General features: G+C 44.7%; 1 protein-coding gene across 2 annotated transcripts; it reads right to left on the bottom strand.

The window, feature by feature from the left end:
* Positions 1 to 33: 33 nt before the first annotated feature.
* TRAF1 (TNF receptor associated factor 1) lies at positions 34 to 26947 on the bottom strand. Of its 2 annotated transcripts, XM_068155837.1 has the most exons (11): positions 20046 to 20090; positions 18309 to 18530; positions 17703 to 17787; positions 13803 to 13901; positions 11978 to 12139; positions 7283 to 7354; positions 6334 to 6399; positions 5237 to 5674; positions 4476 to 4653; positions 3779 to 3927; positions 34 to 2238 (listed from the first exon to the last, which is right to left on the bottom strand). In XM_068155837.1, exons 2-11 carry the CDS (start codon positions 18515 to 18517, stop codon positions 2023 to 2025), a joined length of 1674 nt encoding a protein of 557 aa, XP_068011938.1. In that variant the 5' UTR covers positions 18518 to 18530; positions 20046 to 20090; the 3' UTR covers positions 34 to 2022. The 2 variants fall into 2 exon arrangements, with proteins under 2 accessions (XP_068011938.1, XP_068011939.1); XM_068155838.1 differs by lacking the exons at positions 11978 to 12139; positions 13803 to 13901; positions 20046 to 20090 and adding an exon at positions 26888 to 26947.
* Between the last annotated feature and the right edge of the window lie 1025 nt (positions 26948 to 27972).

Here is a 27972-nt window from a genome sequence, read left to right as displayed (position 1 = left end):
TATCTCACAGTAAAAATAACACACAAAGCTCTCTTAAGTTAGTCAGCTTTACTTAGGAAATAAATAAAATTGTTAAGAAAATACTAATGATTGTAATAAATACAGCACTTGTCAGAATTACACAACACAAAAAGCACATTTTTAGGCATATTACTCCCCGGGGTTGCAGGAGCTGGCACAATACTGCAAAAGTAACTTTCTGTCCCTGAAAGAGCACTTTAAACATGGAAGACAGAAAAAAGATGGACAGAGACTGTGTATGTATGATGGCAAGGAATATCCAGCACCTTCCCAAACAAGCTTTGATAGATGTTTGTTTACAGAGGGAGTTGTTTTGAAATGTGATACTTCATCACAAGTAATTATTTTAAAGGCTGCTGTCCTGATAGAAAGGAGAGATTAGAAAAATCTCTCCCTGTGCCAGCAGTTAGGCTGGAGGTTAGGCACAGCACAGGGCACTTCACCAGCTCTGCCAGGCAGCAGTGGTTTCCATGGTTTGCAACATAGAAGTGGAGAGTTTTTTCCTTTCCCCTTATCTCTTGGCTCTGTGTTTTCAGTTGAGACACGGGAAATATTGCAAAGGAAAAACACATCAAGTAATTGCATAAAGGCCTTTCATTTACACACACACACACCAGCCCTGTCTGCAGGATCAGGCCTTGGGTCTGTACCCAGCTGTCCCCTGTCCTGTGGAACAGCTCACAGTGCTGGACAGGCTGCACTGCAGCCTGAGGCTTCTGGAAGTTCAAAACCTGCGGCATCAAAACCAATCTCAGCTTCACTGGTTCAGCAGGGAATGAAGAGGGAGAAGCCTGCAGCTTGCTGGGGATAAGGTGCAGCATTTGAACTTCACACACATCCAGACATTCCCAAGCTTGATTTCCTTACACATAAAAATATAATTATTAATTCCTTACCTCTGCTTAAAAGACAAAAACAAAGGACAGAAATGTTTCCAGTAGCTGCTTCTGTTTTAGCATGTGCAAAGACTTTAAACATCAGAGCACATAAAAACAATTAAGCAATAAAAAATAATCAATATTTTCTAATAAGTCACTTGCCTTGAAGGTTCAGGAAGTCACTGAACATTTTGAAACAAAGCTGCTGAGGGGTCCTTCCCCCTGCCTGGACTGGCAGCTCTGGACTTCCCCAGTTGGCAACAACACTCAGAGCTCCACAGCTGGAATGGGAGAGTCAAAAGACTCCTTTGGAAATACAAGAGGTCATTTCCCCAGGGCACAGTGTAATCTGGTCACTGACTGCTGATGCAAGAGAACATCTCTTTGCAGAGCACGTAAATACAGGTCTGAAATAAATAGTATGAAATAAATCATCTGGTGTGAGGAATTCGAGCTATAAATGCTATCCACAACCCAATGCTTTCGAGGTCATCAATAAGCAAAACCAGAGACACCTGATCAGTGCCTCAGGAGATGGAATCTGCCCTTGTCCCTGGTGGGGGAACAGCCAAAATCCCACAGCAGAGCTGCCAGCCAGCACAGGCTGCCAGGCGTTCGCTCTGCACCTCCTGGGAAAGGGGGCTGGGAAAGGGGTGCTGCTGGGGGGTGGGGAAAGCTCAGCATCACCCCTCACATCCCACTCATGAAGCCAGGGGTGCTAAAGGGAGGTCAGCAACACCCCCTGCCAGACACCCAAGCAGAATGACCCCCAGGCCCAGGCCAGGCATGGGAGAGCACAGTGCCTGCTCCACAACTGCATTTGCAGGGGGTGGCTGCCAGCAGCATCTGAGGAGGAGTGTTGGCTGCTTGATGAAAGAATCCCCATCCTCAGCTGCAGCAGCACACTCCATGGGGCACAAGGAACATGCATGCTCAGCAGCAGCCAGCTCTGGCAAGAAGATCTTCAGCTGATGGGAATCAATTCCAGGAAGCACAGGCTCAGGCCCTCTGGATTTTGTGTACCTATGAAAACTAACACAAGGCCTCAAGCTGATGAGTTTTTGCCCTGTAAACTAATGAAATTCAGTGGGGGATTTACCAGGCACCCACATTTCAAGATTCACTAATTTGTTTCTATGATGCATTTAAGGAAAAGTGTGTCCTCTTTCACATAAGCATATTTAGGTGACTGTAATTTGGACAGAGGGAGGAACATGGGACAGCCACTTGCAACATTCATCTCATTCACTGGTCTCTGAAATGAAGCAGAAGTCAAGTCTGGGCGAAATGCATCGATGATATGTTCCCTGTTGTTTTGGTCAAGCAGCATAAATGTAACCTGAAAAAAAGAAAGCAGCAATGCTGAGTGACTGAACTTGAAAACAAGACAGCAAACATCAGAGACAGGAGTGCAAATATGCTGCAAAACCAGCTGGATGCTCCATTGATAACTAAACACAAACTATAGTGAATGTTTCACAACCTGCAAGGTCAGGGAGATTGTAACACTTCCAAGATGAAGTATTTAAAACTCTGCCAGGCACAAAATAAAATAAAGCAAGGAATTATTTCTTGGTAGAGAACTGCACAGTCCAAAGACTGCTTTTCTCTCCCGACAACTTAAACAACCCTGGGTTTGGTTACAGTCATTACATTTATTCTGTCACTGTGGTTAGAAATCAAGAGAAGCAGCTCAGTGGCCTGTACACAAAGAGGTGAAGACACAACCTAAATATCAGTGTAGAATCTCCCCACCTCATTACCACTTCTATCAACTCAGTGTTCTTCAGCTTTCAAAGTGAAATGGATGTAATAATTTTGTAAGACAGTGAGGATAGGGAACTTTGATACCTAATTTTTTTGGCTGCTAAACGGTAGTAAGGCTATTTACATGAAAAGCTTAGGGAATTATTACCACAGGGAGGCAAGGGCTACAACAGGGATCAGATCCCTGTGCACACTTCCACCTTTCTACCCATTGTTGTCATTACCAGATTGCACTCACAAAATCAGAGAATGGTTTGGGTTGGAAGGGACCTCCAAAGGTCGTCTAGTCCAACCCTCCCTGCAGGGACATCGTCCCCTAGATGAGGTTGCTCAGATCCTTGTCAAGCCTGACCTTGAAGATCTTCAGGGATGAGGCCCCACTTACCTCCCTGGGCAACCTGTGGTAGTGTTCCAGCACCCTCACAGTGCAGAACTTGTTCCTAACATCCTATCTAAATCTACTCTTCTCTAATTTCAAATCACTGCCTCTTGTCCTATCACTGCAGGCCTTTGGAAACAGTCCCTCTGCAGCCTTCTTGTAGCCCCCTTCAGGTACTGGAAGGCTGCTATTAGGTGTCCCTATAGCTTTCTTTTCTCCAGGCTGAACAACCCCAGCTCCCTCAGCCTGTCCTCATAGGAGAGGTGTTCCAGCCCCCTGATCCTTTCCGTGGTCCTCATCTGGACCCACTCCAAGATCAGGATCACACAGGACATCTATGATACATTTGAACTCTAAACTCACACCTCTGACACCTGCAAATCACAGGCAACAATCATGATTCACTCATTAACTGATACTATCTATCTATAGCAACAGCCAGGGAAAAAACAGGTGTCTGTCTTTAGCCCAGTATTTCCCTGTCTGAAAAACCCCACAAGGCAAAGTATGGAATCCCAGGAGGAGCATCTTCAGAGACAAATTCTTGCCCATGATCACAGTATGGCTAGTTGCCATGGCAGAGGAAAATGGGAAAGCACTCCAGCTTCCACTGAACTCCAGAGAAAGTCCCTGGGTATTCACTGAGTTTATGCTTGGATCCAATGATCTCTGAGGTCTTTTCCAACCTTGTTGATTCTATGATTCTATGCATGGGAGAAGGTGCCCTTCTTACCTTGTGTCTGAAAGGCCATGGGAGCAAAGCATCGTAGTCTCCTTTCATGACAACGAAGAACAGGGACATGTGGGTTCCCTTTCCTGTCCCATCCCCATTCAGATAAACCCTCAGGCAGACCTTGTAGCCATACTTTGCAGTGTAGAAAGCTAAAAATCAGAGACAAAGACATAATGAGTGTTCTGGTAGATGGGAAAAGGTAGTGTGTGATCTGCTACCACAGAGATGAAAACAGACAAATCAGTACACCCTGGAGACTACAAGCAATGAAAATCCACTGCTTAGAATCCTTTTAGTGCCTCACACCTCAGTGAAAATTACCTGTTATTAGCCACACAAGCAAATTTTACCTACTCAAATTACTTCTCACATGGGAGAGAATTGCTGCAGAAAGCCATTGGGTACCATCAGGCACCAAGCTGTGGGTTAGATGAGACAGATCCAGTAAATTGCTCTGCAAGTAAATGGAGTGGAGGGCAAATTGCAAAATAAAAGCCCAGAATAGAACTCTGTGGAAGAGCACATCACAAAAAGGCAGGAGAGCATGAGGCCTTCATATAAACAGCATCTTAGTTTAAGGAGCTATTTTAAAGGTCCTCCTGTCCATGTGAGCAGAAGGAAGCACTGTTGTAGAGCAGTGGGTGGGTCTTCTAAAGAGCTGGGGTCTGCTAAGACACATATTCATCATGGGTTTTACCTGGTGAATACAAACTGACTGTTCTTCCAGTCACAGAGTCCTGTAGCTTCCTTCCAACCTCTGTTATTTTCCACAGAAAGACCCCATCATAGGAAGCTTGCTCAGAGAACAGAAGACTCTTGTGGAGAGTACTGAGACCTGCATCCTTCTGTGTCAGGCACCGGTGCAGCTCTGCAATCTAGAAAAGGCAACTCAGTTCTCAACCACCCCCCTTCTGCAGGCTGTTGTGCTGCAGAAGCAGCAGAAGCATTCTGCAGTCTTCATGTTCTGGAAGGTCTCCTTTGACTTCTTAAGTGACAGTTACTTGGATAGTTGTTTGGTCCTCCTAGAATAATGCAGCTTTAAGAGGATCAGTCAATTAAAAACCCCACCTGGATGCATTCCTGTCTGACCTGCCCTAGGAGATCCTGCTTTGGCAGAGGGGTTGGACTTGATCTGTGGAGGTCCCTTCCAACCCCTAACATTCTGTGATTCTGTGTCTTGCTTGTTCACAGTCTGATCATAGCAAACTCAGAACATTCAAAGCTCTCAGGAATATCTAGGCACCTAACCTCAGATTTAGACAACAAATATTAGAGATTCCCCTTCCAAAATTTATCCAACACACCAAAAAGATCCTGTAGATGTGTCCACAACTTATCACTTCACAGCTCAAATTACTGTGCCCATCCCTGTCCTGATCTCTACACCACCCCTCCCTATGTCAATATGTGTTATCTGCAGAGCAAGCACTCAGACAAGGCTGGCCCATCATTAGTTACCTTCAGTTCAAGGCCTCGTATTAAATTCTGATCGAGCTCACTCTGTCTCTGAAAGGCTGCGATTTCCAGGTTTGAGGTCTCCACCTCTTTATTGAGCACTGCCACAATGTTCTCAAACACATGCAGCTTATTTTCTAGCTCAGAAATCACTTTTTCCCTCATAAGCTGCTGCAGAACAGATTCCTCTTCAGAAACAGAAGATCCAGGGAAACAGTCTACTTCCACATCCCCACTGATGTCCAACCGTGCTGGGATCTGCAGATCAGAGATGCTGTTTCCTGCACCATTCCTACTCAGTTCTGACCGTGGGATGAAGCTGCTTGCAGCCTTGGTAGCACTGAACAAGCTTGCCTTCAGCTGCCTTATGTGCTGCAGCAGCAGAAGCATGTGGGCCCCAACTGCAGTTTTTTCATGCTCCTTTATCTTCTCCTTGCTTCCCTGTAAGAAGACATTGTCAATGCACTCTCCATACACCTACCATAACTGGCCTGGGGCCAAATCAAGCAATGTTGCCTTTAATTTCCTGGGAGAGACAGGGATGGAAAAACTGCAAGATACTGCAGCCAACTCTCAGAGGAGAGATTGAGAGAGAAAAACTAACAAGCATGTTCACACTGCACACAGGACATATAAAAAACCCCACAACTGGCTCCCATTTCCGTATTAATCAGGATGTCAGCAGAGTCTCAGCAAGATTCTCAAATAAGCCAATATTTAATACACATATTGTGCACAAAGGATGAGACATGGGGACAGTTGCCAACTAAAACACAAAGAAGACCCTGTTTTAAGAGGTGTTACACTGAAGGGAATATCTAAACCAGAGCAGAACAGCACACCTGATAAACCAGCAGAATTGTAACAAACATCTATTTTTATCTGAAGTGAATGCATAGAGCAGCACAGGCTGAACTACACCTTCCACCCACCCTGTAACCATGGCAGTTCCAACATCACCTCTACTAAAAACAGAGACTCTCTGTCTTTTCTTAAAGATCTATTTAAATTCAGGCCTACTACCTTGACCACAAAGGCAGGCTAGACCAAAGGTGCTGTGCTGAGTTGTACACCACTGAGACCTTCCTGGAGGCACTCACCCGAAATGAACAGCCAACTTCAGAAAAACAACATCCATCCCTGCTGGTTAAGGGTGCAGAGCAGTTCTGTTGAAAACAAAAAACAATAAAAGGATGATTAAAATGGATTCTTTTATTTACCTACAAACAGCCAGGCCACAATCCCAGCAGCTATAAATCAGTTTAATTCAAACCAAGGAAATACCACAGCTTCCAGTGTCCGGCCAGCTTTGAAAAGTCATTGATAAATCAATCAAGAGGGTGGTTGACTGCAAGTTTCTTGCACACAGCCTGGCAGTTAAGTGTCTATCTAACAGACCCCACAATGATGTAACATAATTTAAGAAACCACAGTGATTCCCCTGGCAACAACTTCTCATAGGTAAGATGCCAACAAGCAAAGTGATCCACTACATTAGGGATCACCATGGCCACAGCCACTCCAACCCTCTTCCTGTTCTTAAAGAAGGCACAGAAGAGCTGTGTCATGCAGTATGTCCCAGGTTGTGGCTCTATCAGACCAAAATCTCTCCCTGAGGTTCAGATTTAGTCCCCCTCACAACTACAAGCACTCTAACTATGCTGCTAACCAGCAAATTAAGACCAGGCTGGATGAGGCTCTGGCCAGCCTGATCTAGTGTGGGGTGTCCCTGCCCATGGCAGCGGGGTTGGAACTAGATGATCCTTGTGGTCCCTTCCAACCCTGACTGATACTATGACACTCTGAAATTCTTCTTTTGCTGATGGGGGCCTCCTTGAATATTTGAAACAAACATTTCCCCATTTTTCTAAGATTAATTGAGCAGATAATTTAACAAAGTTAATTGTGGGAGCAGGGAAGAGAAGATACTGAGCAGGGCTATGCTGAGATGCAAAAAGTTCCCAGAGAGAACTGCCATATCTGACAGTGTTCTCAGATGTTCATTTTATGGGTACAAAGCTGTAGTGCACACACTCATCTTTTACCTACCTGCTCCTTTGATGCTGTTTCTGTTTGCATACATTTTTGTTCCTTGCATAAACTGCCTTCACATGAATGTTCCTGTTATTAAGAAGAAAATAATTCAGGGCATTAATAAAATCCTTGCGCATCTTTACTTGGGAGCCTTTGAAACAAAGCTTCTGTTTGGGAATGCTACTCCCCTTTTACAAAAGTCTGGGGATTAGGGAGGCTTTTCTACAAGAAATTCTGTGTCATGGAAGAAAAAAGTTTACAGTAAGTTTCTTGCTCTCTTCCTGGAAGGTGTGGGTTTAGGGAAGAGTAAAAAGAAGGAAAGGTAACTTCCCCAGGAGCACTCTGGCATGCAGCACAACACAGGGTGCAAAATCCTTTGCCCCTGTGCAGACAGTGCCTGCTCTGGGCCTCACTATGCAGCAGGCTGCTGAGTGCTCTGGCTTCTTTTCTGAGGAAATAATGTCCAGAAAGCAGGGACCAAAGCACATCTGCTAACAGCAGGTGCTGCTGTCCCCTGTCCAACGACCTACAGACTCAGAAGCCTCTCAAGCTGAGCCTCTAAGCTGATTTACTCTTCAGCCTAGCAGGTGTGCTCAGTGATGGCTCTGCAGATGCAATACCTGGTAAGTGCAAGTACAAAGTGTGATCGTTTACTCTGGGGCCCAGAGCTTTAGGAAACCACTTACAGATACTTTGCAAGGTCATCCTGGGAAATCTGATACAAGACAGGCAATGCACAAGTCTTACCTAGCTCAAGCCATAGCTATGTGCATCCACACAGCCATGTGCTAGGACATGCAGGTGGATTATAGAACAGAAAGCAACTATACAGGAAACCCAAATATAAGCTCTTCTTGCATTGACTTCACATAGTTTGCTTAATGTGCAGATCCTTCTTGCATCCTGCTTGTTAACATTTGAAGGCTGGAATCCAAATTTTCCATCACGATGTGCTAATGCAAAATGCATTACTGCTAGCATGAGACTTCCTGCCATTTCTGGCTCCAAGTAATCCTAAAGTAATCCTCCTGCTGCTGCTTCAGACAACTGGAATATGTGTATTTAACACAGCAACTGTCAGCTTTCAATTCATGCTGTTCGGGGGGGGCCCTGTCTTTAATCTTTACAAACACCTCTGCATGCCAGTTTGTCTCCTGTAGCAGTCCAGAAATTGGCTGATAAAGCCATTCCAGCAATCTCCAAGTCTCCCCTGAAAAAAGTCCTGAGGGTTCTCTTTCAATTCTCAGAAACACAGCCACAGGTTTTTCTCAGTCTCTAACTCCTTTTTTAATACTCTATATCTTAGCTATTGCACAAGGTGTGCCTTTATTTTCTTCCTTTCTTCTGTCTGAGTCCTTAGGATCACTGATTTCTTGAGGGGGTGAGGGGCTGGTGAGAAGGGTTTTTTAAAGTATGGAAGTAAAAGAACTCTCAAGACCAGTAATTGAGATGGAGAGAGGGAGAGAAGTGCCCAAAGCTTACTGTTTGCTCCCAGAGGCTTGTGGATACATGGAACACACACGAACAACCAAAATTCACATGACTGCAAATTTAATAAAACAGTTCCTTGTAACCAGGAAAATTCCAATTTTACAAACACTAACTAAGGCAGGCAGAGAAAAATGAACATCTCAAGGCCATTCCCTTGCTTGGTTGCCAAGGTCTCCTAACCAGAAAGTTAATTAGATGACAGCTAACCGGAATGGGTGGAAGAAAAACAGATCTTCACTGCAGGAAAACGCAGCCTGCTGAGGCACACCTGCAGTATCACAGACCTCTGAAAAGGGAAAGGTGCTCAGAGAACACTCACAGCTGTGGTTTCCTCCTCCAGCCTGTCAACTGCACTCAGGAAGGCTGAAAGGGATTGAGTATTGCCACCTTCTGGTATTTACTGTTTCTCTGAGACATACACTGGATGCAGCACTAGTAAAAGGTGCCAGGGTCCAGATACTCTTCTCTCTAAGTTAGGAAGATATGAAGTGCACATGCAAAGGCTTCCCAAGAAGCAGGGGTTAGCAAGAGCACCTTGTTCTCACCCAGAAGGACTGTTACCCTCAGGCTGATTAATTCTCACAGCTCACTACTTGGAAAGGCATAAATTTGTGGCAGTTACAACATGCAGAGCTATCCACTCCCACTTACTTCAAGCTACATTTCTGAGATATTCACAGCAACCTTCCTGTCATGTAGGTCTGACATCACTGTGCCTCCATCCCATGACAGAGAACCAAGGTTGGCAACTATTCTCTTTACATCATCTGGAGGGAACAATACATGGTGGAGTCACCATCCCTGGAGCTGTTAAAAAACTGTGTAGAAGAGGCACTTCTGAACATGGTTAGTGGTCATGGTGGTGTTGATGGTTGGATTTGATGACCTGAGAGCTCTTTCCCACCCTTAACGATTCTATGATTCTGTATTCATTCTGCCACATCCCAAAGGAGTGTGGGCCAACATTTTGTGTTATAATAGAGCCCAGAGGCTCTGAGCTTAGGTAGGGCTGGGATGAGAACATTGTCAGAACTTTGAACACACAGAAGCATCTCTCATTCATCCTGCTACTGCTTTGCTCCAGGAGTTTTCAATCACAAAACATCCTAAACAACAGATAATGTGCTTCAATCATGAGGCTGAGAAGTGTGTTGCTGAAGCTACAGCTCTTCATACTAGAACAGACAATTTTCTGTCACTATTCACCTGCCCCACCACACCATTTCCTTCTTCATCAACACACAATAGTTTCTGTCAGCTCACTTTATGCCCTCACACTACTCCCAGAATTTGTACCATGCTGCATTTACAAAACTGGGTAAAAACAAAGAGCATCTTTGTGGTGGTTGTAGGCTATGCCTATGCTGCAGATTTTGAGCAGAAAAGTAGAAAACCATAAATAAATCACTCCTGGGTGTAAAAAGGAAAACAAAAGATTATTCTAAACAAATTCACTGGGTAAATGTCTGGGATAAGAGGAGCTGTACCATAACAATTCTTCACATTTCCCTTTTGCCATTCCTCTTCTCCTTCTCCTCTCCTCTCCTCTCCTCTCCTCTCCTCTCCTCTCCTCTCCTCTCCTCTCCTCTCCTCTCCTCTCCTCTCCCCTCCCCTCTCCTCTCCTCCTCTCTCTCCTCCTTCTCCTCTCTCTCCTCCTTCTCCTCTCTCTCCTCCTTCTCCTCCTCCTCTCTCTTCTCCTTATCCTCTCTCTTCTCCTTCTCCTCTCTTCTCCTTCTCCTTCTCCTCTCTTCTCCTTCTCCTCTCTTCTCCTTCTCCTCTCTCCTCTCCCCTCTCCTTCTCCTCTCCTTCTCCTCTCTCCTCTCCTTCTCCTTTCCTTCTCCTCTCTCCTCTCCCTCTCCTCTCTCCTCTCCCTCTCCTCTCCTCCCCTCCCCTCTCCTCTCCTCCCCTCCCCTCTCCTCTCCTCTCCCCTTCTCCCCTCCCCTCTCCTCTCCTTCTCCTCTCTCCTCTCCCTCTCCTCTCCTCTCCTCCCCTCCCCTCTCCTCCTCCTTCTCCTCTCCTCTCCTTCTCCTCTCCGAACCTCTCCTCTCCGAACCACTCCTCTCCTCTCCGAACCTCTTCTTCTCAGATGCTTCTCGCTGGCCTTGGATAAGTCTAACCCACTGCTTTCTCTCAACTCCTTTCTCTCTCTGGGACAGAGGGGTTTGGGGGGGCAGTGGAACAACTTCCTGGGTCTTTTGACCGGGGGGGGGGGGGTTGTGTTCTTTGCTAACTGTAAATATCTGCATGATATTGTAAATCCTGCATAATTTGTACATATTCATTGCATTCCATTGGAGAGTATAGTTTTTGCTTGCAAATACAGCTTCATTTGCTTCTAACTGAGTTGGTCTGGCTAAAAGTTAATGCTGGGGGGGGGGAAATTTAAACCCACCACAATCTTCTATGTTGAGTTAAAATGAATGTATAAAACACTTCAAACCTGCTAGTCAGTAACACAGAGAGTTGCACTGCAATTGTAACTTTGAGCATCAACAGGGAAAGTCACTGCATTTAAGAGAGAGTGCAATAGGTTTAGGAGCAGAAACTCACAATTTTCATGCTCAGCTACAATCTTGTGACAAAAGAAAAGAAAAAGGTTGTTTTAAAGAAGATTTTGAGCTGGGGACAGACAAGTTGTTGCCATGTGTGTATACATAGGGTACATACATACAAGTTTTGCAAGTCTCTGTCACAACAGTGAAAAACACAACTTAAGCATAAAAAATATGAAGTAAATATGTTTAAACAGTCAGGAAGAAATTAGTGGCAGATTCAGAGTCTTCCTGGCCTGCAAGGCCACTGCTGCTAATCTGAAGAGTTGTATCTAATCACACCTAAGAGAAAGCCCCTGACAAAATCCTGCCTTACACATTTGGGGGCAGTTTGACTCAAATTCCAGCCACTTCCCTGCCACTGTCTGTGTTCTTCTGCTTCTTCCCTACCCCATGCTGGGATACATGCTGTGAGACAGGAGCTGAAACATGGGCTGCCCAAGCCCTGGATGAGCACCAGATATTTCCCTCTCTGCTGCACCAGAGCAGACGAGCAAATGCCGCTCGTTTTCCCCTCCAACACACGCACGGAAAAATTAGCAAAGTCAGGAAAACGAAACCCTCTCCAAGTGGAACAGCATTCGTGAAATCAAGACGAGAAATGTCATGATAGATTATTGAAGACATTAATACAAAGCTCTAATTTGAAACAGAGAAATGTTCTTACTTGGTATTCACTACTGGATAAGCTCCTCTTACACTTCTGACACATCGTCACGTTATTAACACATCCATTTTCCAAATGATCTGCAAGTTTCTTTCTCATCACCACGTGGCCACAACCAGTGTGGCAAGGGATTAAAGCATATTCACACAAACTCTGATGCTCCTGGAAATGGGGGGGGGGGGGGAGAAAGAAAAGTTATAAACCAGATTGTAAACTGCAGATAGACCTTTATCTCCAAATAGCCTCCGTTCTGCCAGCCTAGGTCTTTGCTTTGCATTTTATTCTAAGCTGGGGTAAAGTCCCACTCCACAATTTTGCTGAGGTGAAGTGGTGAAAAATTCACTGGTTTTACTGAGGCTTTTTGCTTAATTCTTAACTTAAAAATCAAAACCAACAAGCAGCATTTGATAAAGTTCTAACTTGAGCTCCTTCTTTAACTGTCTCTCTCTAGTGCTTTTGTTTAAAAATAACCTGATCCTGCTCCCAGCTTTTTTTTTTTCCTGGTATTACAGGATCCCTGATTTTTAGCTTGGGGTTTTCCAGGGTGTTTTCTAGGGGGGGTTTTGTAGGAGTTTGGGGTTTTGTGGCATTTTGGGTAGGAGTTTTTTGAGCAATGAGACCATCCCACTCTAGCTGGTAGGATCAATATGCTTAGTCTGCTGACATTTCTGCACAGCATAAAAGAGTGGATGTCTGACATCAGCTATGCAACAATTAGGACACAACCCTTACCTACAGTCAAAATAACTTTTAAAACATTGCCTTTTCACTATTTGCATCCCCTCATCACAACAAGGAAAAATACCAGCATGTGTCTTTCAGAAGCACACCAACAGGTCTGCCTGCGGATTCTTAAGCACACAGTATCTCAAGGAAACCCATTTGCTCTGACCTCTTTTACTGAAGCTTCTGCAGACACCATGTCACAACTAATTTTGTCTTTGAAGGGAGATGGCTGTCCCCTACAGAACAGCCTCAGAAATGCCAATTTCAATCACACGCCCAGCTCTCAAATCAATTTTGCCATGTATTCATGCTGAGAGGGGCTCCACTTCTCAAAACTCTGAGGCTAAAGAAACAGGGCAGAGTTTTCCTTAAAGAGGAATCCACCCAAACAGAACATTTGTGCAAAATTAGCAAAGGCAAGGCAGCAGCACCTCAGATGCTTTTCAGACCCAGTCATACAAGGGACACAGCAGACTACCTCTGTTAAATGCAGAGACTCCTTCTGTTAAATGCAGAAACCCCTTCTGTTGCTACACCAGGGGACCAAACCAGAACTGTTTAATATTAGAATCATCTGCATGTTTTCATTAGTCTAATTTTGCACAGCAGATTCACAAATCATGCCCTTTTAAACATTTCACCTGGGGCATTTCACATCAGTCCCAAAAGAATGGTGAGCACATTCAAGCAGTAGGAGTCATTTATGCAAAAGGAAATGATTTCTCTTATAAAAATACACTAAGGATATTGCCCATAACAGTGTCCTGGAGACTGAAGTATTGTGGTCTGTCAAAACCTGCTTGTAGCATCCTTGCACTTAAATAACAAGTAAACTACTGCAACAAGAAACCATAGTTGATGCACCTTTGTGCAACATTAATTTCACAATCAGTCCAGATGTTCCACACTTGGTCAAAGCCCTAAGTGAAGTTAATGGCATGGGTTTAGATACCCTGTTGGTATAGATCATCATGGTACTTGCACTGATTCCAATGAAATTGCATTAATTAGTGTTTGCTGAAAAGCTATTGTCATTGTCTTTCTGGCCCCATTCAAGTAAGGGTGCAAGTTCATTTCCATAAACTGCCTTTAAACCTACTTCAAAGTTTTTCATGATACCAGACCAACTGCATCCAAGGGTCACACAGTGCACTTTGAGCTCAGAAATCTCTTTATTAATGGCAGCATCACCAAAAGCCTGAAAAGAAAACACAGTAGAGGGGAAAAAAAATACACTGATCAGAAAGAACTCCAGACATAGGAATAAGGTGACTGTGTCAACATTTCAGATCTTGACAAATCCCTTACTTTATTTTTTGTAATACACTTACTGCCATAAGACTCTCTTACCCAGCAAGTTAATCTTGGGGTAGTGGAAGCCCAAATAAAGGATTAAATAATTTCTTTCCTATGGTTTAAAAAATAAACTACTTGATGTGATATGATTTACTGAAAGTATGCCTAGCCAACTGCAGCTATTATTTTAAGTTTCTTTTCTCAGAAGCCTGAAATACTTCACATGCAGTGAACGTGCTGACAGGACCCTAACTAGAGGGTGCTGCCATGTGCCACTCTTAATGAATGGGTTTCATTATTGGGGTCATTAACACCTCCTAAACGTGCTGCAGAGAGGACTTGAGACTGTTCTGCAGTGAGAGCAGTTTCTCAGGCCATGGCTGTTTCCATTTAGTATGGCACTGTGCACTAAAGAAATGCAAACCATATGTGAGTGGGGTTTGTTTTGCACTACATAGGGGTTTTTTGTGTGTTAACCATGAAAAACTGTACGATTATTATGTAAATTACCAAACTACACACTTAATGCTACATCTGCACAATCAAAACAGGTACAACTGACACAAGAACAAGCTCTCCTGAAGTTGATGATGTGCTGCTAATTTCACAAGAGAGTACTGCAGATTTCCCGTGTCACAGCAGAGAGCAAGGCAAGAACCTGGGGGAGAAGGCTTGTAAATGGAAGAAGATATTTACAAATGATGCCCACCCTGCAAGAAAGTTACTGAAATTCTACACAGCAAGCTAAGAAAACGAGCAAAATTAGCAGAATCAACACTCCTGATTAGCTTTTTAAAACCTAGATACAAGATGGTTTTACTTTCCTACACTTGTCATGTTTAATCACCCTAAAGGAACCCAGCCAACGCTATGAAGGGTAACAGTGAGATACATTTCTAGATGCAGAGTCTCATAGAAATTCATTTCCTAAAGCCCAGAACTCTGCACACAAATTGCACAACTCAACACACACACACACACAAAATTAAAAACAACCAGGTAGGTTGTACAAAACCATGTCTGGAAGAGTTTGTGTGATGAGCTAGCAAGCAATGCACAATTAGCTTTCACTCCCCATCCTCTAAAAGATTCTAGCCTAATCTATGAGCAAAATCAAAGGAAAGAAATTCAAGTTATCAGGCACATGGCAGCTTGTGTCAGAAGAGAAAAACTCAAGGAATTTCCTGGCATTACAAAACAGATACTTTAAAATATATTTAACTCCAGGGACAGTCCCAGCAGTGCATGAGTTTCTTAGGGCTGTGTGCATTCCCTGTGCTTCTTGTTTCACACTTGTAGTTGCTAAATTACTATGGCCACTACTCAGGTGAGAAACAAGGTAGCAAATCCTCATCCCCTCTTTCATCCACACAGGCCACTGCTTCAAAATATTCAGCTGAACCTCTGCCCTCTTATCTGGGAACCTGAGTTTGCACAGAACTTTAGTATGGACCTGAGTCAGATCCTGGCAGAGTAAAATGTCAGACTTTGACTGACATAAAAGTGCCCTGAGTCAAATCCAAGGAAACAGAAAACATTTCTCTCTCATTTGATACATGGTAGTCTCACATCTCCCTGTTTTCATTTTAGCTGTGTCTCAGAGAAAGGTCTTAGTGCAGGGGCTGCTGCTGTGGATTGCAGGTGGCTGTTGTGGCACACACAGCTGCCTAGACCTGCTTGTCCCAGAGCTGCCTGTGACAGCAGCAGTGGAGGTGCCCTGCCATGCCCCATCCAAAAAACACTGCCAGATGCATTCCTCCTTGCCATGCTGACCCACACTGTCTTGAAATTTCCAGCTAGGGGAGGACTATGGTCTACAGCTCATGTGATCAGGAAGACCTATCAGCCAGTGATATGTTTAACAAATTGATCAACCTGACCAGAATAAATCAAGTAATTTTTTTTTTCTCTCCAGCTAAGCTTGACCCTCTGCAGCTGAAGCAGGACCTACAGCTGCTCTAAACACAGCCAGAGAGGGGAGAGCCACAAAGCAGCTCATGTTCAGTTCAGAGCAGAGAACTCCCCACTATGCCAGACCCATGAATGACAGCAGAGAGGGTGTGAGCAGAGGCTTGGGAAGATGCCCTCACTCTTCTCACGGCCTTCAGTGACAGATGCAGATGCTCAGTAAGTGATACTGATTAACAGCACCATGATAACACTTGATGTTGAGTGGGAAGGGATCATAAATTAAAAGTGTAACAGGGAAGAAATAGGAGTTACCACAGAAATAAATCATGGGATAAGCTAAGGCAAATACACATCCTCACAGGGCCTCGTGTAGGTGTCTTATTTCAAATACAAACACATAGACAGCAGAGCAGATAAACATTAAGCGAAGCCACAGCAAAGGTAAAGCAGAGATCATCAGGAACAGATACACAGAATAAACCTGCTAAATGCTCTTCGTTATTCCTGCTGTTTACAAAATCCAACCACTTGCTGTAAGCTGATCTGTGCAGGCAGATCCCCATGCCTTCCTGATGACTGACTTCATCTGGACCCTCAACAGGCATAAGAATCTGCCCAAGCAGATCAGCTTGCAAGAGTGACTGTTTACAGCAACCCACCCACAGAAAGTCCCAGCAGCCCTAGTGAGAATCCCAAGGCAGAGAAATCCCAAAGTTATTAGAGAACTGACATTCAACACAGAGTAGGAAGTTCATAAGGGTTTAGCTGTACCTATTAGTGGTTACATGATGCAGGAAATTCTGTTACTGGGAAATCTATGGCAGAATTGAGGAGTTTTTTCTGAGCTATTCCAAGTTCAGCATTAACTGCAGCTCCATTATTTTGCTGCAGCCACTTCCTAAACCTTGCCTTTTACCTCACTGCCAGCTGCTTATTTGGTTTCAGTTTTCCTTAACAAATTTAGGCAGAATGTGTGTCTCTTGGTATTCCTGGATGTAATCAGAAAAAAGGGGAAAAGACAAGTTGGAACTGAGCCCTGTGGCTCAGTATGTATTCAGGATATGGAATGGTGCAATGCTCTGCTTGGAAAATTACACAACAGCAAGAGAGATTTGCACTGTTAACTTACAGATTCAACATTTGCCAGTGCAGAGTTTCTTATCTCTTATTACATTCAGCTCCGTGTTTTCCACTATTTCCTCCAGATATCTTGGCTATCAAAACACTTTCTAGGCAATTCAGCTGCTTAGCTGACAATTCAGCTTTTTCTCTTAGAGATGCTCCACCTTTAAGGTTGGTCACGTGTTTGAAGGGTACAGAGAACCATGAGACTGGAAAAGCCACTAGGATACCTACTGAGGATAGTAAGTAACAGCTAGGATGTATTATTAGAATAAACCAAACCAGGTTGGAAGAGACCTTCAAGATCATCGTGTCCAACCCATCAACCAATCCAACCTACCCAAACAGCTAACCCATGGCACCAAGCACCCCATCAAGTCTCCTGAACACCTTAGGACTGGTTACTTTGAGACCATAAAAAGCTAATTATTTGGAAGAGTGTGGGATGTTATGCTGCAGAACCTGATGGACATGGAAAGCCTTAGGCTGCCAATACACTTGATCAAATCAAAAGCTGTGGGAGATCCAAATGGCTAAAGCATAAGTTTAAATGTGTAACTATCAGTTGCTGTCACATTTTACATTATTCTCTCCTAAACTGTAGCCCAGTGCTGGCTGCAGACTAGCCCAGAGAAAGGGTAACAGTGATGAACTGTGAGCTGCAACTTACCCTTTCTTCTGCCAACAGGCTTTCCTCACTCAAAGTGCTGGGATCTTCCTCCTTACATTTCTGGCAAATTGCATTTTTATTGTTTCTGGGAATCAAAAACAAAGGAAAAAAAAATAAAGGGGAATGAAATAGCTGTTTCCAGGTTGTCCAGGACAATGGCTGTTATTGTTTGTTACTGATGGCAGCAGCACCTTAACATGTAGTGATCCAGCTGGATTATTAAAATGAAACTCCCAGATAACATTTATTAAAATCCCATAATATCACAAATCAAAGGACTGTAAAGTCCCATGAAAGTACTAAGTCAGTCTTGTAATCATTCTTCAAGGTAGAATCAGAATCATTATCTCACTTAGAGGTATAAAATTTGATAGCTGTCAAGCCCAGTATGCCAGCCTTCCCCACCCTCTAGATTTCCAAACTGGAAAAAGAAGGAGGTGGGAAGTAGCCTGCAGTCCCCCACAGTGAGTACCTCCAGACAGTAAAATGACTGTGGTCCAGCAGGCCAGGTAGCCTGCAGACTCAGCTGTGGAGCTCAGTGGCACAACACAGCTTGCAGTCACAGAATCCACCGCAGTGATGTGACCCCCTGAGGCAAGGACCTACCGTACAATCCAGGAGAGGCAGGCTGAGCAGTACCTGTGCCCACAGAGTGTCTGCAGGGCTTTCTTCAGAACATTATTGCAGCTGCTGCACAGGTACTTCTGATCAGGCACATCCTCACAGATGTTATTGGGATATCCAAAAGGAAATTCATTTTCATCAGGAGAAGAGCCAGGGACATCCTGTGGGCCTCTAGTTGTCAGTTCAGCCATCTGAAGCAAACTTCTGTCAGAGACAGGAAAGGAAATAAATAAAACAGATGCTCAATGAAGCAGACACAGCTCACTTTGAGGTGAGATATACAAGGCATCAAAGCCCATGAGCTGCTCCAAACCTGTGCAGTAGTCTGGCGATCTATTTAACTGAGTCTGCAGTTGGCATGTGTGACTAAATGTCACAGTGGGGTTTGACTAGGTACCAGCAGGAAATTACTGTGCAGATTTAAAATTTCCCTCAAACACATTGTGAAAAGAGACAGCCTATTAAAATAAAAAGCTGGGGGGTTCTTCCCAGAGGTTTTAGCTTGTAGAAAGATGAAGTAGTGCCATCAGCTCAGAGCTACAGTCCTATCGGCCCACATCACAGAGTAATTTCCTGTAGAGTAAATCCCCAACCACCTTCAATTCCCAGCAGCCAAAATCCATGATGTGGAAACAGAGCACCTGATGTGTTTACAGTGACTTTCCTGAAGTCATAAAAGTGGTGGTGAAATGGGAAACGAAAGCTTTTTGTGACCTTGAGATTAAAGCTTGTGCTCCTACCGGATACACCTCAAGTCACACGTGCCAAGGTGTCATGCATGTTCAGGGCTGCTCTTAGTTAATGAGAGCTGTGCAGCTGAGTATTTTTTGAAATGCAACCAAAACTGATTCTGGCGTCCCCACAGTCATTTGGAAAGTTCAAGAAAGGTTTTTGCCCAGGGGCCTGTCACAGTTTGATCACAATAATGCCTTTATAAATCCACTTCTTCCCTCCCTGCCGCCCCCCTCCCCCCCCCCCCAACTGTACTGGCACACTGCAATCTATCCCAGCATTATCAAAAGCAACACTGACTAACAAGTCTTTAGGAAAACCAGAGCAGGAGTGCCAGGGCCAGGCTGGGTACGGGAGCAGTGGTGTGACTGCCACGTGGAGGGCAGGGCATACCCTGGATCTAGCACACCCCTCTTTGAAGGAGCAGCACGCTCTGTTGCTGGCTTAGGCAGATCCCTTGGCCTCTCCGGGCATCAGATGGAGATTTCAGACACGAAGGCTGGGGCTGCTCCATCTGCCAGGAGCCATGAATTAAACCTGGAACACTAAATGTGCATACGCAAGTTAATGAAGCTGTGCCAGAGGTGTCGTGGGTCGGTGCCCAGCTGAGGGGGATGGGGCAGACGAGCTGTGGCACTGGCTTCTGTGGGGATGCGCTGTGATAACAGAGCCTGTCGGTTCCGTGGGGCTGGAAGCCACCCTCGCGGGTGTTTTACACCGATAACGCCCCATAAAAGGGTAGCCCTAGGGCAGGGAGCTGGGCTGGTGGACCCCAGGGCTGCTGTCACCCTCCGTCCCTGTCCTCATCCCCGGCTCAGCAGGAAGCAAGGAGGGCGGCCGGGATCCCGGGGCTGCCTCGGGGCGCAGATCCGTGTGCCCTAGTAGCCTATGGCTGGATTCCCCGCAGCGGAGCCGGGAGGAGCCCAGGCCGCGGACGGCCGAAACGGGACTCGCTCTTCCCTCCCTCGCTCGCTGCAGCCCCCTTACCTGAGCCTGCCGGGCCCCGCAGCGCGGAGCGGGCGCAGAGCCGCAGGGGGGAAGGAGGAGGGCGGCCGGGTCGAAGGGGCCGGCCCTGGGGCGCCGAGCGGCGCTTACCGGGGTCGGTGCCGCAGGCAGAAGAAACGCAGCCGGGTGGCTCGTCTGAATTTCGGCGATGCTGCCTCGCTCAGGCCGGGAGGAGCGGGGAACCCCGAAAGCAGCTTCGGGACCGGGGGCAGCGGGCCTCGCCCTGGCCGGGAGGACGCAGCCCGGGTCCCGGCTGGCGCAGGGCTGCGCGGGGCTGGCCCCAGGCAGGCTGAGCGACACCGACCCGCGGGGACAGGGATGGAGAACGCGTTAAGGCAAGGCCCGGGGGCGCAGGTTCCCCCAAGAGCAACTGAAATGGAGAATCGGTTTGTGTGGCCAGTTCCTGAAACTGGCGTGATTATGGCTGGCTGAGACGGGATCCGGCCCTGCCACTCAGACAGAAATTCCTCCCTACCCAGCGCTGATGACACTGAAGAAATGTCCCCTCTACACCTCTGGCTGCTGCTCCCCCAGTAAGGGAGTAGGAGACTTGGCTTCCTTACTGAGAAACCTCCAGCAATCTTCACCTCATCCTCCAGCTGCTCTCAAATGCAGATATTTACCACAAAAGAATTTGCATACATTACTTGTAAGATGCTGGCACTGCGGTGAAGATTTCTACAAAGCAGTGTTTCATTATCAGAAAATGTTCTTTTCCCCTCCCAAAATGCACTATGAAATCACTGCAGCTCTGCCTGCTAGGATTTGGTCAGAAAAGAGAAAAGTTGCAGATGGAAAGCTCTTAACTGTGAATGAAACTTGAGGAATAGCCCTGGCCTAGCAGAGGTGGCTCTAGATGCTTCATTTGGCTTGTTGCTCTGCTGTTGAGCAGGCTCAGAGGACACCTTATTGCTCCCTACAGCTACCTGAAAGGAGGTTGTAGTGAAGCCAGTGTTGGCCTCTTCTCCCAAGTAACTAATGACAAGACAAGAAGCAATGGCCTCAAGATGTGCCAGGAGAAGTTTGATGGGATATTAGGAAGAATTTCCTTACTGAAGGAGTAATGAGACACTGGAACAGGCTGCCCAGAGAGGTGGTAGAATCACCATCCCTGGAGGTGTTCAAAAAACAAGTAGATGTGGCACTTTGGGACATGGGCTAGTGGTCATACGGGTGCTGGGTAGAAGGTTGGACTTGATCTTAGAGGTCTTTTCAAACTTAATGATTCTGTGATTTACAAGTGTTCAAATCCAGGCACCTTATGACTGAAAGTTGACAAGAAGGTTATTATTGATCAGTGAGCACCTGCCTGAAGCCTGACAGTTTCCTGTGTTGTGTGTCCACTGATAACAGTTCCACATCTGGCAGGGCTGCCCTGGGTGACTGGCCCCCTGGCATTATTACAGCTTATCAAATACAATACCAAACAGACTGCAGCTATACAGAACGAAAGATGGGAAGGAGAGCAACTTCTGGTCTCAAGATGTAGCCCTTCTTCAAGCAAGCAAAGTCCATGCCATAGTGCCTTGTGTTGTATTGCTACAAGAAGTATTGGACTTAATTTCAGAACTGTTTTCTCCTATTTTTGTTCTAAACATCTATGTTCATGTTTTCATGAAGCAAGGAGTATCCATAGGCTCTACTCACACAGCTGACTCAGCTCTTATGGTTGCCTTTATGGTGTTTATCATACATTGCTCTGCTACACACATACTGTGGTTACTGAAAATTTACACCCCCACCCCCTAAAAAAAAAACCTAGAAAACTTTCCCCTTTTCATCTCAAAAGGACAGTGTCAAACAAAGCAAGAATAAACAAAACATCCTTCTAGACTTCAGCAAGTCAGTTTAGTTTAAAACCAAATACATCCAAAGGGGAAAAAAAAAACCTCTAAAAATATAGCTAGGAGAGATATTTAAACTATTTATAGAGCTGGAAGTCTATGTACACACAGGAAAAATTAATCTTGCAAGTGTACAGTACTGTGAGGATATTATAAGCACCGAGCCTGGCGCTGCTTACAGAAGAGGTGCTAAAGAAACCCATAATAATACCAAAAAAACCCACCCAAAGCACCCAACCAGGATGAAAAATGTTTAGAGAAAATAAGCAAGATTAAGAATTTCAGTCATCTTTGTGGTAAATTGAAAATAACAGGAAGCATTAAAAATACACTCAGCATGCAGTCAGACTGGCCCCTGGCCTCTGCAGGGCAGAGCTCTGCTCAGTTTTCTCTACCCTTCCCAGCTCTGCTGCCTGTAACACGTCACTCCCTTGCTGCCTGGGCAAGGTCTTTTCACATACAGTCATAGGACTTGGGGACAAGTAATCAGCATCTTCTAGTGCTTGGGATATTCAATAATACAAAACCCATTCTTGCAAGGTGTGTATCCAGAAAGTTTCCTACATTTGTGTCTGCAGTGTTATTTATTAAAAAATAATCTATGGGCCAAATGCTATTTTCAGTTCCACCCTGCAGTCCCACAGGAATCAGGATGCAAAACTGCTTCCAAAAGGATCTGATCCTTCACTTTGTCAGTGAGTGGTTATTTTTTACTTTCCCTTGAGCTAGACAGGCTTTTGATAAGTGACAGCTGTCCAGTTCTGGGCTTCCCAGTTGAACAGGGACAGGGCTTTTCTGGAGAGAGTACAGAAAAGGGCTGCAAAAGTGATGAGAGGGCTGGAATATTTCTTATGAGGAAAGACTGAGAGAATTGGGGCTTTTTAGTCTGGAAAAGAGCAGGTTGAGGAAGGGTCTCATTGATGCTGATCAGTACTTAAAGGGTGGGTGTCAGGAGGATGGGACCAGTCTTTTTTCAGTTTAGATTGGATATTAGGAAGAATTTCTTTACTGAAGTAGTAATGAGGCACTGGAGCAGGCTGCCCAGAGAGGTTGTGGAATCTCCATCTCTGGAGACATTCAAAACCCTCCTGGATGTGTTCCTGTGTGACCTTCTCTAGGTGACCCTGCCTAGCAGAGGGGTTGGACTTGATACTCTCCAGAGGCCCCTTCCAACTCCCATCATTCTGTGATTCTGTTACAGGATTTTTTTTTTTTAAGGCTTTAACAATTTAAAAATGATGATGCAAAGAAAATTGTCATTGGGGGGGGTGGGGGGTTGGGGGTGGGGGGTTGGTAAACATAAGCCTGAAGGAGCCATTTGCAGAGTCAGTTTTAGGGTCACTGGCTGGCTGTCTGCCACACATCACTGAGTGTGGTTGGATAAACCACTGGCCTAATGAATGCACCCAGCCCTCCTCTGTGAAGAGGCAATAACATTTCCTTCCTTTTGTAAAACACTTGGATCTCAGCAGCTGAAAAGCATCATGTGCAGTGCAGTAATGCTGCTGCAGCACGAGCAATGACTAATACGGCAATGTGAGTCTGCAGTTATCTGATCATACACAGCCATGGCACCCAAAAGCATAATCTTTTTAAAGAGTCAAGATGTTACAAGCTTTGGTGATGGAATTGTGGAAGAGGAAAAGGATGTCAGTCTTAATAAAGTTATTTTTAAGGGTTCCAGTTTCAGTGTTAACATCCACCTATGTGAGCGAGAAGACTTTCCCTACTCATACTTGCAGAATCACATGTAATGCCTTTGCATTCCTGCTTCCTTCTCTCCAGTTCTCTGTGCTGTAAACAGAGTTGTAGATGCAGAGTCATCAGGGCTAATGTATTAAATGAAGCTTAAAATCTATGGAGAAAGTGGGATGCAGTCTTTAGTATGGCCTGAAACGTTTGCTTTGTTTTATGGTTAGGGTTGTTAAAATTCATGGCAAGTTCATCTGGCACAGGCAGGATGTGAGTTAGTTTCTGAAGAGATTTTAAAGATAGTTCTGGATGTGGCTTTTCAAGCTTTCAGAATATAAAGAGGTGTAAGTTAACAATTTCAGAAAGATCAATGTTACCCTACCAGGTCAGTTTCTGTTTCAAGATGAAGGGGCCTAGATGCCTCCTTTCTGTGCTTGTCGGCTCGCTCCTTTTTGCTTCAGGACCTCTCGAAAGTGATACACCTCTGTCATAAAAGGTGCTGAATTACACAAAGAAACTAGAGATAAGTTTTTGGTACTTTCCAAACTAGAGATATTTCCTCTGCTAAATTTCCCTCCTATGAGATCAGTTAACCAAAAACAGGATGTGGCTCAGCAAGAGATTAAAATTTGAAGCTTCACTTCTTTGTAGAGCCATTCCGCCAGTGCTGAGCATTGCAGAGCACTGTGCTACTGTTTAAGGTGAAGGAGAATTTCTGCAACCAAGAAAAAAAAGAAATTTAGAAGGGAATATATTTAATCTGGCTATTACCTTACTAAAATGATCTAAGGACTTGAGATTTTTAATGAAACAGATTCCTTAGTACATTTAAAAATGGGATTTAGGCTCAGACATTAAGTGTTTTAAAGACTGTAGTTGAAGTGCAAATAGCATTTCCAGGGCTGAGAATCTCACTTCAGAGAGATGCTTGAGATAGGGATGTCTCATTCTATGAAAACATAATTTTCAGTGAGTATAAATTGTCTGGAAAATGTGCACATATTCTAGGAAACACTGAAAAATTGGTAAAACACAGGGAGGGAAACTTGTCAGTGAAAAAGATCCAGTCCCCAGGAGATGCAGTACTTCTAGAAACAGGAGCTGAGTGCTCCAAGTCCAGATTCCTGCTCTGATATTAAATAGTTCTTTAACTTATGTGCTATTACTATTACTTCTTTTTTTGACTTCAGCTAGCCACAAAATAGAGTAGCTGTGAAATGTCAGCAGTTCATCTTCAAGATTAAAAACCAACATGAAGAATCATGACATTTGATATATTGTTATCCTCACCAAACTTGGCAGCTGTGCCACAATTCAATCTCTTGTCTACAATAAAACCTTTACAGAAGTTTTTATCGCTGCCTGCCCCTACTACCAGTTGTAGCTCAGCTCTGTTATGGAGATATCCTGAAGACTCAGCCCAGCTCATATTACAGGAGATGGAAAGTTTCCCACTAACTTCCATAAGAGCTGGACTGTAATCCTCAAAGAGACAGCAGGAATCAATTTTTTTTTTTCCCCTTCATCCCCTCTCAGCCTCAAGATTTTTTCCAGATCATATTCTCCATAAAGCAGTATAATCCTCAGCCTCCATAATGCAGTATAATCCTCAGCTTCCTAGGGATTTTTAGTTTCTGCTCCCCAGATAATAGATGTTCTGGAGCACCTCTTCAGCACTTGTCAGAAAAAAAAACCCAAAACACCCAGAAAGCAGACTCTATATAGAACATTTATCTTGGTTTTGTCACTCAGGCCATTTCCACGCTGCCAGCCAAGGAATCACCCTGAGGAAGTTAGAGAAAGGGAAAGCATTTCTCTCTGTCACTTTGATAGGCTGACCAGAAAGGTTGTGGAGTCTTCTTCTCTGGGCATACTCAGAAACCACCTGGATGGTGGTGCAACCTGATCTAGGTGAACCTGCCTTAGCAGGGAGGTTGGACTAGCTGATCTCCAGAGGCCCCTTTGTGGTTCTGTTTCCTATAAGCAATACTAGGCAGATCTTCTTTGCATTAAGAAGCTTCTCGGTGGTGTACCTGCCTCAGTAACTGTGTCTCCCTATCAGGACAAACATGCACGGAGTGCAGATGTGTGAAATCGACACGGAGCAGTTTATGACAGTTCTACCAGATTAAATCCTGCTCTCTCTTGAAGCCTGCCTACATTAAGGGCTTATGCTGGTACTTGTGGTTATGCTTCTGTTTCTCTTAACGTACACAGAGCCTGATCTAAACTGGAAAATTCTTAGCTGCTTATTTCCATTCTTAATGCTTTGGAGAGAACTCTGGGAACGGGAGCTGTGCCCACCAGGAAGCCTGCCAAAACACTCTTCCAAAGCTCTGGATGTAACATGAAAAAACAAGTTCAGCTTCAACATCTTTCAACTATAAACCAGCTGGCAAAATATGGCTGTTCTATCAATAGCTCAGGTCACTTGCACGGCGTGCTGCAGAAACCTATACAATGATCAGAAAACTCAAGATATTCGAGCAGGACTAATTAATGGAAACAGAGAAAGGAAACAACAGGTTTCTTTAATACTGTCTTAATGAATTCTTACTAACAACAAGAACTGAGGGGAGAGTGAAGGCTGGGCTAAATCTCCACTAACCCTTTCGGAAGTTACTCATTAGCTAAGAGAAGTAAGTGAGATGCTCAGATGTTTTCTCACACGATAGAAGGAGAAAGAGACTGACCAAGCACTAACTCACATCTCTCTTTCACAGAGACCATCATTCACTTTGCTGTTGTAGAGTGACTAAGAGCATTTGGCTTATCTTTCCAACAGTATTTTTCAGCATGGTTCCTAAACCTGAACAATTTCCACACCACCACTGACAGTGTCTATTTGTACCTGGTTGGTTTTTTATGGGCAACAAGCCCAGGGAAGACAGAAGTTCCAAGCGTTATCCAAAGTTTTACAGGAGGAAAATGGCATTGTAAAGAATACCAAAGCCCCCATCAAAACTTTGCTACAGAAAGAAAATTCCTGAGTGTTCACAAACCAGGATATCTTTGAGGAGGAATCTGAAGGAGAAAGGGAAATTTGTTTTAAACATAGGAGAAGCCTGAATGAAGAAGTAAAGTTGGAAGCAGGAGAAAGCAGGCATAGAGAAAGACAAGTCTATATTCCGAAGAGGCAAGGAAACTTAGTGCTTAAATTCCTGAATAGAATGAGTCCTCTCATGAGGCCAAGTATCTTGGCAGCTTGGCCAGTGATGGGACTCCAAAAGAACATCATCACATACAAGTTCCCAGCAGCGTCCTTGGAACCCAGCCAAGAAAACAAACCTTGCAGCTCCGTGTGGAACATCTGCATCACAAATTGTATGCTGAAACCCCGAAGCAAGTGAACGGGGCACCGAGTGCTTAGGAAAGGAATGCTCCCATCTGCTCAGGTTCAGTAACAATGGGTCATCCTGGAAGAGATAAAAATACAGGTTGGCTTCATAGTGCAACAATTCAGAGCCGTGGCAGGTTTTCACAAGCTAAAGTTGTGTTTGTTTTGTGGCAAGATATGTGCAGGAAGGAAATTCAGGCCAGGGACTGCCAGGCGTGGCTCTGGGAAGTGTTTTGGTACAGGACTGCCCTCTGCTCAGGGTTCATCCTGGAGCTGTTCAGAACTGGGCATGGAGTCAGGCAGGACCACCATGGACATGGGCCAGTGGACATAGACTGAGGTTTCACAGGAGCAAAGCTTTCTAAGAATTTGAAGTCATGTAGGTTTCGATGCATTCCCCTAATTGCTGGTATAAATCCATAGAATCCTCTTAAATTACACCACAGATTAATCTGACCCCTCATGTTTCCATGGGAAGTTTTTGATCCTAACTTGTTCTTAGATTCCTGACCAAAGCAGCTCAGCTGATCCTGCCAGGCCTCTTCAGTGTCATATGGAAACTGTGAAATGGTGAAGTTCTTTAGCTTTGATAGAAAGCCACAAATGACACCAGGGACACAAGATTCCCCTGTCAGCCTAGGTTGAGTAATTGTGCATAACCACAAGCTAGGCAAGTTTCATGGAGTTTGAAGTTTTGGCATGCAAATGCATCTCTGACTATGTGCAGGTACTTGGTGCAGAAAAAGCCACGTGCTGCCTTTTCATTCACTAAATACAAAGGAATTAATCCCAGGAAATATCTGTCACAAATGTACCTCCAGACTCATCAGTAGAACAGGCCTTTACAGGAGCCCTTGCACCCTGTTCTAAATCTCACCAAGGTAATGTTGTTTATTGGCAGCTTTGAAAGCTCTTTGCTGACTGCAAATGCTGAACTCAGGGGATTAATGCTGTGCTCTTCACCCACAAGCAGTTCCCCCCAAAACCACTGCTGAACATAGTTTAAGTTTAATGAAAATCAGGACCAAACCAGATC

Source organism: Melanerpes formicivorus, unplaced genomic scaffold, assembly GCF_026170545.1.
Source record: "Melanerpes formicivorus ecotype bairdi unplaced genomic scaffold, bMelFor1.0.p_v2 SCAF_33, whole genome shotgun sequence".
Lineage (NCBI taxonomy): Eukaryota > Metazoa > Chordata > Aves > Piciformes > Picidae > Melanerpes > Melanerpes formicivorus.
This window is presented reverse-complemented; position numbering and strand designations above follow the sequence as displayed.